Source organism: Rhinopithecus bieti, unplaced genomic scaffold (genome assembly GCF_001698545.2).
Source record: "Rhinopithecus bieti isolate Rb0 unplaced genomic scaffold, ASM169854v2 scaffold_19966, whole genome shotgun sequence".
Lineage (NCBI taxonomy): Eukaryota > Metazoa > Chordata > Mammalia > Primates > Cercopithecidae > Rhinopithecus > Rhinopithecus bieti.
The window spans coordinates 1843967-1858513 of NW_016809923.1; the positions used below are offsets into that span (position 1 = coordinate 1843967).

The 14547-nt window shown below is 35.7% G+C and overlaps 1 protein-coding gene and 1 long non-coding RNA gene across 3 annotated transcripts in view; one reads left to right on the top strand and one right to left on the bottom strand.

Annotated features, from left to right (window-relative positions):
* KCNH7 (potassium voltage-gated channel subfamily H member 7) overlaps positions 1-14547 on the top strand; it is a 485293-nt gene that overhangs the window by 304314 nt on the left and 166432 nt on the right. For both annotated transcript variants that reach the window (XM_017890966.1, XM_017890967.1), the window contains exon 3: positions 11491-11646. In XM_017890966.1, coding sequence (XP_017746455.1) covers positions 11491-11646 — 156 coding nt within the window. The remainder of the gene's footprint in view (positions 1-11490; positions 11647-14547) is intronic.
* Positions 1-14547, bottom strand: part of LOC108541423 (uncharacterized) — a 31562-nt gene that overhangs the window by 11097 nt on the left and 5918 nt on the right. The window lies entirely within an intron of this gene.

Sequence of the window (14547 nt, forward strand, 5' to 3'; positions counted from 1 at the left end):
TTGGTAAAAGTTCAGTTCTAGAGGCAAGGTGTTGGGAGGTCAACTGTAGCTACAGGCTAATAGGACCAGAAATAAGGAGAATAGGGTAGACAGTCAGATGTTCACAAGGGAAATGTTTATACCACAAACACATTTTCTCCACTCCCCAGTTAATCAATATTGGGCCCTATCTTTCAGTAAATAACTTATTGGCTACAGAACTCAAACTTACTCTGATATTTTCTTTATGATCATGGTAACTCATACTTTTTCAATATACAAGGCAATGTTTTAAGCTTTTTACAGATACTGGCTTATTTAATTATCACAGTAACTGTGGGTTATTGTGGGTAACACTATCATGTCCATTTTACACATAGGGAAATTAAGGTGTCAGAGCAGTTAAGTAACTTATTCCAAAATGAAACAATGGGAAGTGGCAGACCCAGGAATTAACTCCTGGCAATTAAAGCAGGCTTTAAGCTTAACCTCTACTTTATACAGCCTCTCATGGACACAGGGAACAACCTATCACTCAGATAAATGTATGCTGCTGGGTGAACAAATTACATCATCCTCATCCTTCATCCTTCTCTGTGGTCTCAGGGTAGAACCGGACAATAGCAGTCATTACCCTGTTACCTTGAAAAGGTACTAAGCTAGGTCATGAAGCCTAATATGGGTAAGACACAAAAGCAACAGTAAATGTAGCCTGGGGAAATTTGAAATGAAACATCTCTCTCTTCTGTAACCACCTTTGGAAGAACACATCTGGGGCCAGAGAAGCAACTGCAAAGCAATCTCTGCCGTCAAGTATCTGCTGCAGGTTCCTGCCTCTGGCAGCCTTAGGGAGCAGGGATCTGTAGCAGCTATATGCTGCAAGGCCTGGTGTCCAAGCCTGGGAGAAGGGTGTTCCCCACTAAAGCTGGACAATGCTAAACATGACATTGCCAACTGGTAGAAAAAGCCCTATTCTCACTAATTTTCCAGAGTATCGTTTCTACCCGTTTATTCTTCTGTAAAAATAGTATAGGCACACAAAAAAAATAAAATCCCAAGTTAAAATAGTCCAACAGAATATGAACTTTTGTGAGGAGAGGGCTAAAATACCTAGGGAAAAACATAACTTTACTTTCACCTTTTTCTGTTTCTATATCATCACTCTTGTGCCTGACATACCTAAAGAGCCCAAACTGTACCCCACTAAGATCTCTGTATCTATTGCAGTGGACTCCTACAAGAGGTCTGAGCCACCTTTAATAATTTGTTTGTTGTTTTAAAACATGCCTTTTCCTGTGTCGGCTGCAGTAGAGAATCCTGAAGATATGTGCAGAAGTTGAACCCTGGGACAATATAGAGCTTTGTGTGACTTAGGTCACTCACATCACCTATTAATAGGTATAAATGAAGGCTTCCCTCTGTTATACAAAGACCTTGGCATGCATTAGACCATCTAGGTCAGAATCCTGACTCTCCTACAGACTAGCTATGTGACTTGGGGGAAGTTACTTATTTTTTTCATGTCTCAAGTTCCACTTCTATAAAATGGGGATATTTAGTGGATGTACTTCCTTAGGGTTCTTTTGAGGATTACGTAAGACAAAGAATGTAAAGAACACAGCATAATAACTGGCATAGAGCAATTGTTTAATAAAAGTTAGCTATTATCAAAATCAGATGTACTGGGCATGGGAGCAATAAAATTAGTTGTCTTGAAAAAGGGCCACACACGACTCACATTGCCCTGGAGTCACTGTGTTTCCACATTGCTCAAGCTCTCCTTCAGCCTGAGATGCCTCTCCTCCTAATTTCTACCTATCACAATCATATCAGACCCAGCTTCAAACTATGATACTGATATGGTTAGGCTTTGAATTGTAATCCCCAGTGAGAGACCTGGTGGGAAGAGATTGGATTATGTGGATGGTTTCCCCCATGCTTCCCATGCTGGTCTCATGAGAGTAAGTGAATTCTCACAAGATCTGATGGTTTTATAAATGGTAGTTTTCCTGCACTGACACACACGCTTTCTCAACTGCTGCCACGTAAGACGTGCCTGCTTCCCCTTCCACCAAGATTGTAAGTTTCCCGAGGCCTCCCCAACCATGCAGAACTGCGAGTCAATGAGACCTCCTTTGTTTATAAATAACCCTGTCTCAGATATTATCTTTATAGCAGGGTGAGAATGGACTAACACAGCTTCCCTCACAAAACCTTTTATATCCCTGAGAGGCATTACTTGTGCTCTCTTCAGACACTCCATCACACCCCCATGAGTGGCCTCTTTTTTAAAAAAAATAGAAGATTCCTGTTTTTAGTCATGTTTGTAACTCCTACAATTTCTGGTACAGTACCTCATACACAATGGGTACCTAACCCATTCTTGTTAAATTTTGTTAATCTACAATATATTTTACTCATTCTAAGCTATGAAATTGGCTCACATTATTTGTAACTCCCTGCTCCAAAGCTATAAACATAGAGCACAGTGTATGGTTCCTTTCGACAGTCATGCGGACATCCTGAGCACACCAGGCATTTTGCCATTTACAGCCTCAGTTAGAAATGACATCCACACAGTGAGTGGCTGTCCCCAGGATTCTCACTGTGGCTTGAGCTTCACAATCATGTGCACTTACTATGGCAGCATGCAGATTTGCTCATATTCTGAGTAAGCTTAGTCAGTTTAGTGTTGTGTTAAAACAATTTGACCGAACAAATGCAGTTTAGTGGGGTGGGCCTGCTCTAAATGCATTTGAGGTTTAATAACATAAATATGTCTGGTGAAAAAAAAAATTGGACCAAATGATTAAAATTTGCTTGGGCATGAAAAAACAAAAAGAATTAAAAATTGTCGCAAACGTACCCAAACTTCCTGATTATAAATGTAGACTTGGTTTGCCTGGAGATTGAGTGCAGCACTGTAAATCAGCTTCAGCTTATTTTAACACTTGTATTTCCCAATACACTAATTCAATCCACAAAGTTCCAAAATTAAATAGTAACCAGAGCTGAGAAGTGGGTAAGCACCATAGGGCATCTTAAGAGACTGCCTCTGATTTATGCATTAAAAATGTGTGAGAGTTCTTCCTGATTTAAATCATCAAATAATTTATCCACTGTTTAACAAATATGAAACAGAGCTGAACTTTCTTTTCTCAACAATCAAATTTGTAAGTATGAAAAGACCCTAACACCTGAGCATTAATGTTAAGAGGGAATGTGTCAATGGGATGGGTGATAGTCAACAATTAATTAGAAATTCACATATATCCATATTTTGAAAAGGAAGGGGAACAACTCCTGAGGAAATACAGTCAAGAATATTTCCTTGGCTATGTCAGTTATCTCATAAAATTTCTTGTGCAGAATATTAATAGAGTATTGAATTAGGTCTTTCATGTTATAAAACCTGATCTCTGTCAAGCAGTATGAATTGGTCCTGAGATGTGAAAAACTCTATCATATTTTATTTAGCAATAATCTTTTAACTTAGAACAAGCTTATGAGGAAATCATTGCTTCAAGATATATAATCAAATATGACAATACTATTTTAACTAGATTCCTGAGATCTCAGACCAGAGCCAATATCAAGCAAATGTATCCAATAGGTGACAGTGGCCTTTGCCATTCCCTTTCCTCTCGTGGCCCAGCACTTTGTTCCCTGGAGTTACTCCCTCTCCTTGGGTGACCTGGGTGACCTATGATATTTACTTTCCTCCATCTCAGAAGGGTGTCTTTGAAATAGGGAAGGAGCAGGATGCAACTCAGTGTTTCCCAATGACATTCCAAGGAGCTAGATGTTATCACAGACTTCTCTAAAATAGGACTTCAGAGTCAAATAAACTTAGAAAATGCTGCATTGGACAAAGTATATTTACTTGTTTTTGCAGAATTTCTCAAAACCTCTATTACACTAATGTGAGCTGAGCATCTCCTAGAGAAGGACATTTCCTAAATTGGATTAATTACAGCAAGCCCTTTCCAGTAACATCTGTTAACAGCTCACTCTTTGGGTAACACTGATGCAAGGGAAAGAATGAACGCAGGATAGGTCTGAGTTCAAACCTTGTTTCTGCTACTTAGTTGAGAAAATTCTCTGAGATAAGGTTTTCTCCTGATAAACATGTGGCACATGGAAGACATTCAGAAAACAGTAGCCATGATTTAATTACGTGGTTGTTAATAATTGTAGTAATAATAATATGTAGAGATCCAGGGAGCAAAGTATTCTTAAATACTTTAATTCTTTTATTCTTAAAAAGCCTTAAGCCGATGAAAGGGAGGGTAGAAGGAAAGCGATCATGAGCCAATGTATGACTGAATAGATTAAAATGAAATATCGGGCTGGAGAAAAGCTGGGCAAATAGATGGTGTCTTGCTGCCTCTCAGTTGGCAGGAGAAGGGAATTACGCCTAAGTTAGGAGTACAGTGGGGCAAAAATGGACAAGACTGCGAGAAAGAAGTGGGAAGAGTTCTAATTATCAAGTCATTGCTCTTAGAATACACCTTATTTAAAAGTCATGGAATTCAGAGTCTTGGCTTAATGAAGGAATTGGAACCCAAGCATTCTGTCCCAAAACAGAAAGGGCACACAGTGCCCCAAGACGAAGGGACAACATGCATGGCTCACTTTACCATTGCATAATGGGGATGATAATGGTACTATTGCCATTTTTGTGAGGATATAAATAATGTTAAAGCATGTATAGCCCTCATAACAGTGGCTGGCACACAATAAATGTTAGCTGTTGGCATTACCTTTTTTTCCTAAAATGTGCTTTCAAATGCTAATCCTGGTACCTAGGCCAGTCCAGAAATAAAGATTGTTTCACACATTTCTACTGCATACCAAATTCCACGGACTATGGAGCTTGCTGAAAGAAGCTAAGTTCTGTCATAAACGTTACTTGGTGTACACTGTACTTTTTAAAGGCAGTGGGACAATCCACAGGGATAAAAGAAATACAATAAGTAAACCACAGGCCTCATCACTGCAAAGGTGAAAAGGAGGCATATTTTAGATATTACAAGATAAAAGTCTTCACTCCCATTCAAAAATCTATTTGATATACCTTATCATCTGGACAAGAGAATTAATCTGATGATTTCATCTCAAGCACCTAAAGGGCTGAATGACTCAACTGCATCATTGAATATTTGGAAGAAGTTTACTCACTCTTTCAAATTGAGAAATTGATTTTTCTCATTCAAGTTGATAATACTAACAGTATTATTAACTTATTGCTAACATCTTATATGCCAGGCTCCTTGCTAACTACTTTACATGTATTATCTGATTTCACCTTCCCCACAGTATTAAATAGGACACTCTCTCTCCTCCCTTCCTTATTTTATAGATGAGGAATCTGAGTCTTGGAAGGACTAAGTAATTTGTCCAAAATCATTCACTAAATAATAGTAGAGCCAAGTCTGCCCAATTCTAGGGGCTACACAGAGCTGCACATCCATGAAATTTACTACTCAATATCACTGCCTTCCCCTTCTCTGAATGTTTAAAATTGTTTTAAATAAGAAGTAATTGAAAATAAATTATTCACACTGTTGGCATCTCAATCATTGTCAATATTGCCACACAGCAGAACATGAATATGACAACTAGGTTTGTGTTAATTAAATTGGTTCTTCATTTTTAAACGACAGGTAAATATATATAATCTCTCTTGGAAATTCTGAAAGGATCATCCTAGTCCCGTATTACTCCATCAGCTACATCAACAATCTAACAATCTAAATACATTCACTATTGTAACTTAATCATGTTGGTGATTGTATTTGTGTGTGTGTGTGGGTGTGTGCGAGATTATGTTAAGGATGTTTCTTTAGACCTAATGTATTATCAGATACACTGCCAACCTTTTGCCAGCTCATTTTTTTGTTTATAATGCTTCTATATAAATGATTTTATTTGTTCACATAACTTCCTCCTTTTTTTTTTCAATAGGCTTCTTTAGTCTTAACCAGGTGACTGGTAAAATGAGAGAAATGGGCAAGTATTCTACTGAAGGCCACAAGCCTCCCACATGTAAGTGGGACCCAATCCATCAGGCTAAACAGACTATACATGGCCATTCAGACCGTCTATCCCATTTATTTTTGGTGATATGATTTTGCGTAAGAGTTATAGAATAATCTTTCTAAATGTGCTTTTGTCTCTTCAGTCAAATAAATAGACCCTATATCTTTTAAACTTTTTTCTCTTCTTTAAGACATCACTAATACACAGTCCATGTCTATGTGCTCTGGACACCAAAATACTTCTGAACACACTTTCATGCTTAAAACAATTTGCTATATTCCCAATGCCAAAAGACTGAATTTCAAGAACATAGAAGACCATCAAGATATGACCTCCTATTACTCAAGCCCTCCTTTTGAAATACCTCTTCTCTTAGCCTGCAATACACCACAGCCTTTTTTTTTTTTTCTTCAATTTTTATTTTAAGTTCAGGAGTACATGTGCAGAATGTGTAGGTTTGTTACATAGGTAAATGTGTGCCATGGTGGTTTGCTGCACAGATTATCCTATCCCCTAGGTATTAAGCCCAGCATTCATTGGCTATTCTGCCTGATGTTCCCTCTCCCTGATTCCCCGCCTCTTACAGGCCTCAGTATGTGTTGTTCCCCCGCATGTATCTGTGTGTTCTCATGATTCAGCTCCCATTTATATATGAGAACACGAAGTGTTTGGTTTTCTGTTTCTGCATTTCTTTACTGCATTTCCAACTCTATTCATGTACCTTAAAAAGACCTGATCTCATTCCTTTTTATGGCTGCATAATATTCCATGGTGTATCTGCACCACATTTTCTTGATCCAGTCTATCATTGATGGGCATTTAGGCTGATTCCATGTCTTTGCTATTGAATGCACCACAATCTTGACTATCTTTCCACCTCACCGTCTGCTCCTACCCAATCTCTGCTGTTCTTTTTCTTCCCTTGTTTGATTCTACTGTGCCTCCAGACCCAGGTCACATAGTTTTTCAACTATACTGATTCCCTACATGACCTTATCCAGTGCTTATATATAATCCATTATCTAATGATTCCCAAATTTGTATTCCTAGCTTGGTCCAATCTCTGAACTTAACTTCAGTCTCCTGGATCCAACTACCTTCTCAACATCTCCACTTAGATATCTAATAAACAACTGCAAAGTCAACATGCTGAAAACATATGGATTTACATTATCCCAAAAATCACCTTCTTCCACAGTCTTCCCCATCTTAATAAATGGTTCTGCTACTTCTTCAACTACCAAATTTGTTGTCACCTTGGACCCCTCTCATTATCTTATATCCCATCCAATATATCAGCAAATCCTATAAGCTCTACCTCAAAACATCCCCAACAGACAGACCCCTCATTACCACCTGCAACAACAACACCCTGGACCAAACCACCATCATGGCTTGCCAAGGCTCTTGCAGTATTTTCCCAAATGGCCTCCCTGCTTCCATCCTGGCCTCCTATGTAAGCTGTTCATCACACACACACGTGAAGGAAAGTTTTAAATCAAATCATGCTAACTCCTGGATAAAACTCTCCAATGCCTTCCTGTCTAACATAGTGAAAAGTTTCAGATCCATTCCTTGGCCTTCTCCCCAGTGACTTCTGGCCTCTCCCTTGACCTTGCCTACCCTCCCCACCTTGCCCTGTCCCACAACCACCACACACTACCCTAGTAACATTGGCTTCTACACTGTTCCTCAAAGGCATAAGATGCCCTGTGAACACAAACCACATGCAGTACAATAAAATACCTTTAAAGCAATTCAAAAGGAGGAGTCCCAGCATCTTATTGTAAAGTCCAACTAGGTGTATGCCACCAACATATAAAATAAAGTATACTTTTCATAATTATTCAGATTACCTTGAGTTTGCTTGCTCTATGGCTGCAGTCAAAATCACACACTCTAAAATTTTATTAAAATTAGTACTGTTCCTCCTAAACAGTCTTTTCCACTTTGGAAATGTTTTCACTCAGGAGAGAAAATGTGGATATGAACCGTAGTCTAACAATATTAGTATAATTGCATGTATAATTTTATAAATAATGGCCAATATTATTGTAAATAATCTGCTTCTTAACAAACACTATTAATTTCATTTGAATATATGATTCATTTAACAAGGTCTGAAATTTTTCTAATTTTGTTTAGATGTCTTATTTCCACATTATTATTATTATTATTATTTATTATTATTATTTGTTGTTGTTGTTGTTGTTGTTGCTTGGCTAATGTTTGCTCGATTAGGTTTCCATTGCTCCTGTTCCCAACATTCAAAAGAAATATTTAGGAGCACAGAGTGATGACTTCTTAGGGCAATGTCACCTGACCAAAGTAGTATCTTGACAGAACTTAGTTGGATTTTGTAGAATTAGCCAAGCTAATTATTTTTGTTCTATCAGATGTATTTTATTCTTCTCTTCCTCTAAATTCCATGTATCTCCTTTCATTGTCTGCCTTCCAGGAGGCTATGAAAGATTGATGGAGACATTAAATTCCCAAACTAAAAGAGAAAAGCATGTGAATGTGAGTTTTCAGTTGACTTTAGAGGAAATATATTGCTTAATAGAAATGTACAGGAAACAATGAGAGCGGGCAGTAAATCCTAGATTAATTACATTTATTTAATATGCTTTAGAGCCAATGCAGATAGCTGAACTTTTATACAAAGCACTATAATTTTATGATTTTTAGGACTAGACAGTACATATACAAACACTTGTATTGAAAAACATGATTTTGTCCCTTATTACCAAAAGCAAAATTGCTCTATTACATGCCTATTAGATCTCTATCCCCACATATTTTATTTCCTGATTTCTCAAACTTTTTTTATGTTTTTTATAGTCAACAGTACACCCCAAGTGTTGGAAAATTTGAAACTGCTTAAATAACAAATGTGCGAATTCACAATGATATTCTAAATGATCCAGGAAATGTCATTTTAAATGGTAAAATCAATATGTATTTTGGTTCATTAGGAAAGTACATAATGACTATTTCTAGCATCTCCTCAGACTGTTTAACCAGTGTGTACTGTGATGCCTGGCCTGAAGCACTTCTATTTTTAGTTCTAATAGAACAGTCTTAAATTGCTTATTTTCTGTTTACTAAAGTCATCCCGTTTGTTACCATGGAAACTATGACAAGTGCTCTAGCTAACTATTTTATTAAATGAATTGGAGACATAGCTGAAGAAGCTGAAGACTGAAGGTGCAGCTTGCCGTTCCTAAGGCATATTTTCCAACATCTGTAAAGCCATTGCCACATTTATAGAAAATATGAAATTAGTTATAAATAAAGTTATCCACATTTCAAATTTGAGAAGCTGTCCACATTTTTATTATAACTAGCACATCTGAATTATAAGGAACACATAGGCATTCCTAACTTACAAAGAGTCTTTCTAAAAGTATATTTGTCGATCAGTTCCTTGGAAATTAGAACATATTTACCCATAGAAACAAGTTTACAAATAATTGTTAGATCTCCAGGCCTACCCTCAAAATCCCTTCCCTATGAAGTCCTCCATCTATAGCAATATCCATAATAGCTTTTGTTCTCAGCTCTAGCAGCAGGAGCCAAGATGCAGGACAAGAAGAAAGGAGTTTTCTTACGCTGACTTTATTAAAGCTTACATAGGTCACCATTTGGGAATACTCACATCTACTGGCCTTTGCAGATGTTAGGGTTCCCAAAAACATCCTTCAGCTGTTTGCCCGGCCCCTATCTCCAGCCTCCAGGGGTCCTGGCACTTGCTCACATTTCCCTCTGATGTTTCATGCCAGACTAATCTTGCTCACAACCTGCCCCCGTCTCTACATTGCACCATCATTCTCCTCAAGATTCAAGGTGGTCTCAGTTAGTTGTGAAAAACAACAGCAGTCAAAATGGATGCATTTCCTAAATCAGGGGGTTCCGATCTTTTGGTTTCCCTGGGCCACATTGGAAAAAGAAGAATTGTCTTGGGCCATACATAAAATACACTAATGGTAACGATAGCTGATGAGCTAAAATACATAAATAAAATAAATTCAATGTTTTAAGAAAGTTTACAACTTTGTGTTGGACCACATTCAAAGCCGTCCTGAGTCACATGTAGCCCGCAGGCCACGGGGTTGGACAAGCTTGTAAATGCTTAAGAACACTTTCTGAAGTTTGGCATTTTAAAAACACTTTATTTGTAACTTAAGTAGCTGGAACTGAAACAAATTTCAAGCCTGTGAAATTTCCATTACCTTGACTAAAGAGCATATTCAGAGGGTAAAAGTGTGACGAAACTGCTTTGAGGGAATTCTAGAAGTTAGCTGCAAGGAGTCAGTCAGCAGTCAGCTGATTTAAAAGAAGTATGCTTTTCAAGTATGTGCTCTGTATCTTGGACCTGTGGGTTTCTGTCGGAAGATGGATGGTGGTGGTTGATTGCAAACTGAGTCATACCTTCGTTTATTTCATTTCCAGATAATTCTAATGAAATGTATCTTACTAGCCCTGTAATTTTGCTTTTAGAAGAATATCATCTTGAAGAATATCATCTCATGAAGAAGATTACTAACGCAATAATATAGACAAAACTTTGTTATTTTCTTTTCTTTTCTTTTTCTTTTTCTTTTTTTTTTTTTTTTTTTTTTTTCTCGCTCTGTCACCCAGGCTGGAGGGCTGTGGCCAGATCTCAGCTCACTGCAAGCTCCGCCTCCCGGGGTTCACGCCATTCTCCTGCCTCAGCCTCCCGAGTAGCTGGGACTACAGGCGCCCACCACCTCGCCCGGCTAGTTTTTTGTATTTTTAGTAGAGACGGGGTTTCACCGTGTTAGCCAGGATGGTCTCGATCTTCTGACCTCGTGATCCACCCGTCTCGGCCTCCCAAAGTGCTGGGATTACAGGCTTGAGCCACCGCGCCCGGCCCTTATTTTCTAACAGAATAAAAAACAGACAAAACCATTGTAATTTGGACGTTGTGAATTTTGCACAGAAAAGAATTACTGTAACATATATAAGATAGAGTCAATAATTTACTATTTTATGTCTAATAAATTAGAAAAGCACATAAGTTGCTTACTGTTAAAATCAAGATGACATGAGTTTCTTTCAATTTTTATGCAGCTATATTTTATAGAGATTCAGATTTAACCAAAATTTATAAGAAAATGATAAGAATTATTTCTAGAAAGTTAAGGAATATATCTCTTTAAAAATTAACTATTATAGGGATGGGTGTGAAAGCAAATAGAATTTGATATTTCTGTTTTTCCACAATGTAGTAACTGAATTTATTTATAATGTTTTTCTGGAAAAACATATATATTTTAAATGAATATGGTATGCAATAAAATACAAAGTAAAAAAGATCAAATTATTTTTTAATATCAGGGATCATTTAAGATACAAATTTCCTTAGGAGTATATTTCCATTTTAATGTTACTTGATAGTTCAAAACAAAGGCATATTTTAACTAACATTCATTTTAATCTCCTTAGGGTCCACTTTTATTTGTAACACTCACATAATTCCAGTGAAAAACCAAGAGGGTGTGGCTATGATGTTCATCATTAATTTTGAACATGTGACGGATGATGAAAATGCTGCCACCACAGAGAGGGTAAACCCAATATTACCAGTCAAAACTGTAAACCGTAAGTAAAAGGCAATGTGTCCTCAATGCTCTTGATAATTCTGCTACTGTAGTCACTTTAACACAGTCTTCATTTCAATTCAGTTCTCAAAATATCTTTACATTTGAAGTAAAATAATTTTACATGAGTAAACCATTAGCTCATGTTACCTTTTGCCTTCCAGAATTTATTGGCTGCTCTGGAAGCCATTTATCTTGGATATAATATAATGTATTTAACCAGTCCCCTGACACCTGATGGACATTTAGGTTGTTTTCAGACTTTGTCTATTACAAATAATGCCAGAATAAATTCTGCTTACGTATTTTCATATGTATATTATTGGACAAATGTATCTTCAGGGTCCTATAAGTGGGGTTCCTGGGTCAAGGGTGATATATATAATATCATCAGGTACTGTCAAATTCTCCTCCATGTGCTTTAAACCATTTTACACTACCAGCAGCCATGAATTAGCACTTTTCCCCAAAACTCTGCCAACAAAGAGAGTCAGAATCAGTTTTTTCAACAATTGTCATCATCATAAGTGAGAACTAGTACCTCAATTCGTTTAGTTTATATTTATTCTACGAGTAAGGTTCATATATTTAAGCACAAAGGACATTTCTTTATCAACTGTTCATTTCTTTTATACATTTTGGTTGTTTTTTCTCTATCTTGTCAATTTGTAAATTAGCTGCAAATAGCTTACCTAGAAAATAGTGTGTCTTTTATCTTTTCATAATTTTGTTATTTAAAGTGATTTTGGTAATGTGTCTAAATTTATAACTCTTTCCTTTGTTGCATCTGAATTTTTGAGACATAATTAGAAAAGCTTGAACCACTCCAAGGTTCTAAATAAATCACTTCCTTTCCCCGGAACTTGTATGATTTCATTTTTTAGGATCTCTGATGCATTGTAAGGTTATTTTGGTGTATAGTGCAGGGTATACAGTTAATTTATCTTTTTCTCAATGGCTCACTCATTGTTCTAACATTATTTATTAAAAAGTCTATCTTTTCACCAGTAATTTAAGATGCCACCTTTATTATACACTAAACTTCCATATGTGCTTGAATCTACTCCTGGATTTTCTATTCTGTTCTGTTGGTCTATCTATCCTTCAGAATCATACAGTTTATATATACAATAAATAACTAATATAGCATCATTCCTTATTATTTGATATTAATTTTCAGAAGGTTGAGGTTATTTTTTGATTAATTTTCCACGTGAACTTTAGAAAAAAATTTCTACAGCTAGAAAAAAATATTTAATATTTTATTGGATTCACATTAATTGTATAAGTTAACTTGAAGATAACTGATGTCTCTGTAATATTGTCATTCTATTCAAAATATATAGTATGTATTTTATTTTCTAAGTCTAATTTTGTGTCTTTCAGGAATTTCTTAAAATTCTCCTCACTTGTTTACTTTGTTCTTTGGCATTTAACTTTTGTTGTAATGGGACTTTTTTTCCCCATTGTATTTTCTTATAAAAGTAACTTTTCTTTCCGAATACATTAATTTTACATCCAACTATCTTAGTTAATTCTTAGTTTACAGTGACTTATACATTGACTTTTATGAATTTTTCAAATATTCTATCACATAAAATAGAAATTGTTTTATATTTCCTTTCCAATTCTTGTACATCTCATAGTTTTCTCTTGTCAAAATGTGCTGGCTGTTACCTCCAAGGTATCATTAAAAAGAAATCAATAGTGAACACTACGCCTGGCTCTGGTTGTTATGCGAATGCCTTTAATTCAAACATTCCCCATTAATTGAAATAATGACATGTCAGTTGAGTTGTATGTGCTTTATAATTTTAAGAAAGTTTCCACTGACTTAAATTTTTTAAGAATGGGTGCTGAAATTTGTGTGAGGCCTTTTTTAGCCTCTGTGGAAATGCATGTATTATTCTTTTCCTTATTTTTTAATACATTTTATAAATGAAGTTACTAATATAAACCATTCTTGCATCCCTGGAAGAATGTTATATTTCATTTTGTAAAACATTGTTGGGTTCTCTTAACTTACATTAATTTTGCAGTTTGTATCAATATCCAATGGGAGAGTGATCTATAATTTTTGCCTGCATATGTGCAATTTTCTAAGGTGTTGGTATCAACATTATAATTCCTTCAAAAAATAATTGAGAGTTTCTTCCCCTTTTTGTACACTATTGAAGCATTTAAATAGTTTGAGGATTATCTAGACTTTAAAAGTTCCTTGTGACTCCCCTGTAAAGTCATCGAGGTACTTACTTGTGGTACTTGTTGGTGAAGTAGCTCCTTGACAAATTTATTTTTCTTCTTTAATAATAGTCTACTCAAATTATCAATCTTAACTAGTTTCAGTTTTGCTAGACGTTATTTCCCTAGAAATTATTTCATGTAAATATTTACATTTTGTTTTAATAGAATTATGCAAGGTAGTATTTTATGATTTTTTTAAATCCTCTGTTCCTATAGTTTTTTTCCTTGAAATTTCTCTTTTATTACTGTTTTCTCCATTTAAAATTGTTGATTAGTCAGTAGCTTTTTTCCCAAAGACCTAACTTTTATTGGTTTATTAATTCTATTAGTTTTCAAACTCACAAAATGTTGCTTTTATGTTTTTTAATTCAGTTTTTATCAGCTTACTTTGTTGCCTCTTTTTTATTGCATTGATTTATTTTCACTCTTTCAGTTTTTTGGTATATGATTTAAAGGCTATATATTTTTACTTAAGCACTGTGTAAGCTATACTCCATGAATTTAGAAATGTAATATTATTTTTCCTAGAAAAAAATGCAACTTTTGTTTTCCTAGTTCTTAACTTGAGTTGTTTAATATAGATAGTTTTAGTTTTCCAGTAGGAAAAGTATTTTTAAAGTATTATTTTTTGTTAAAATTTCTGGTTTTATTGTCTTAC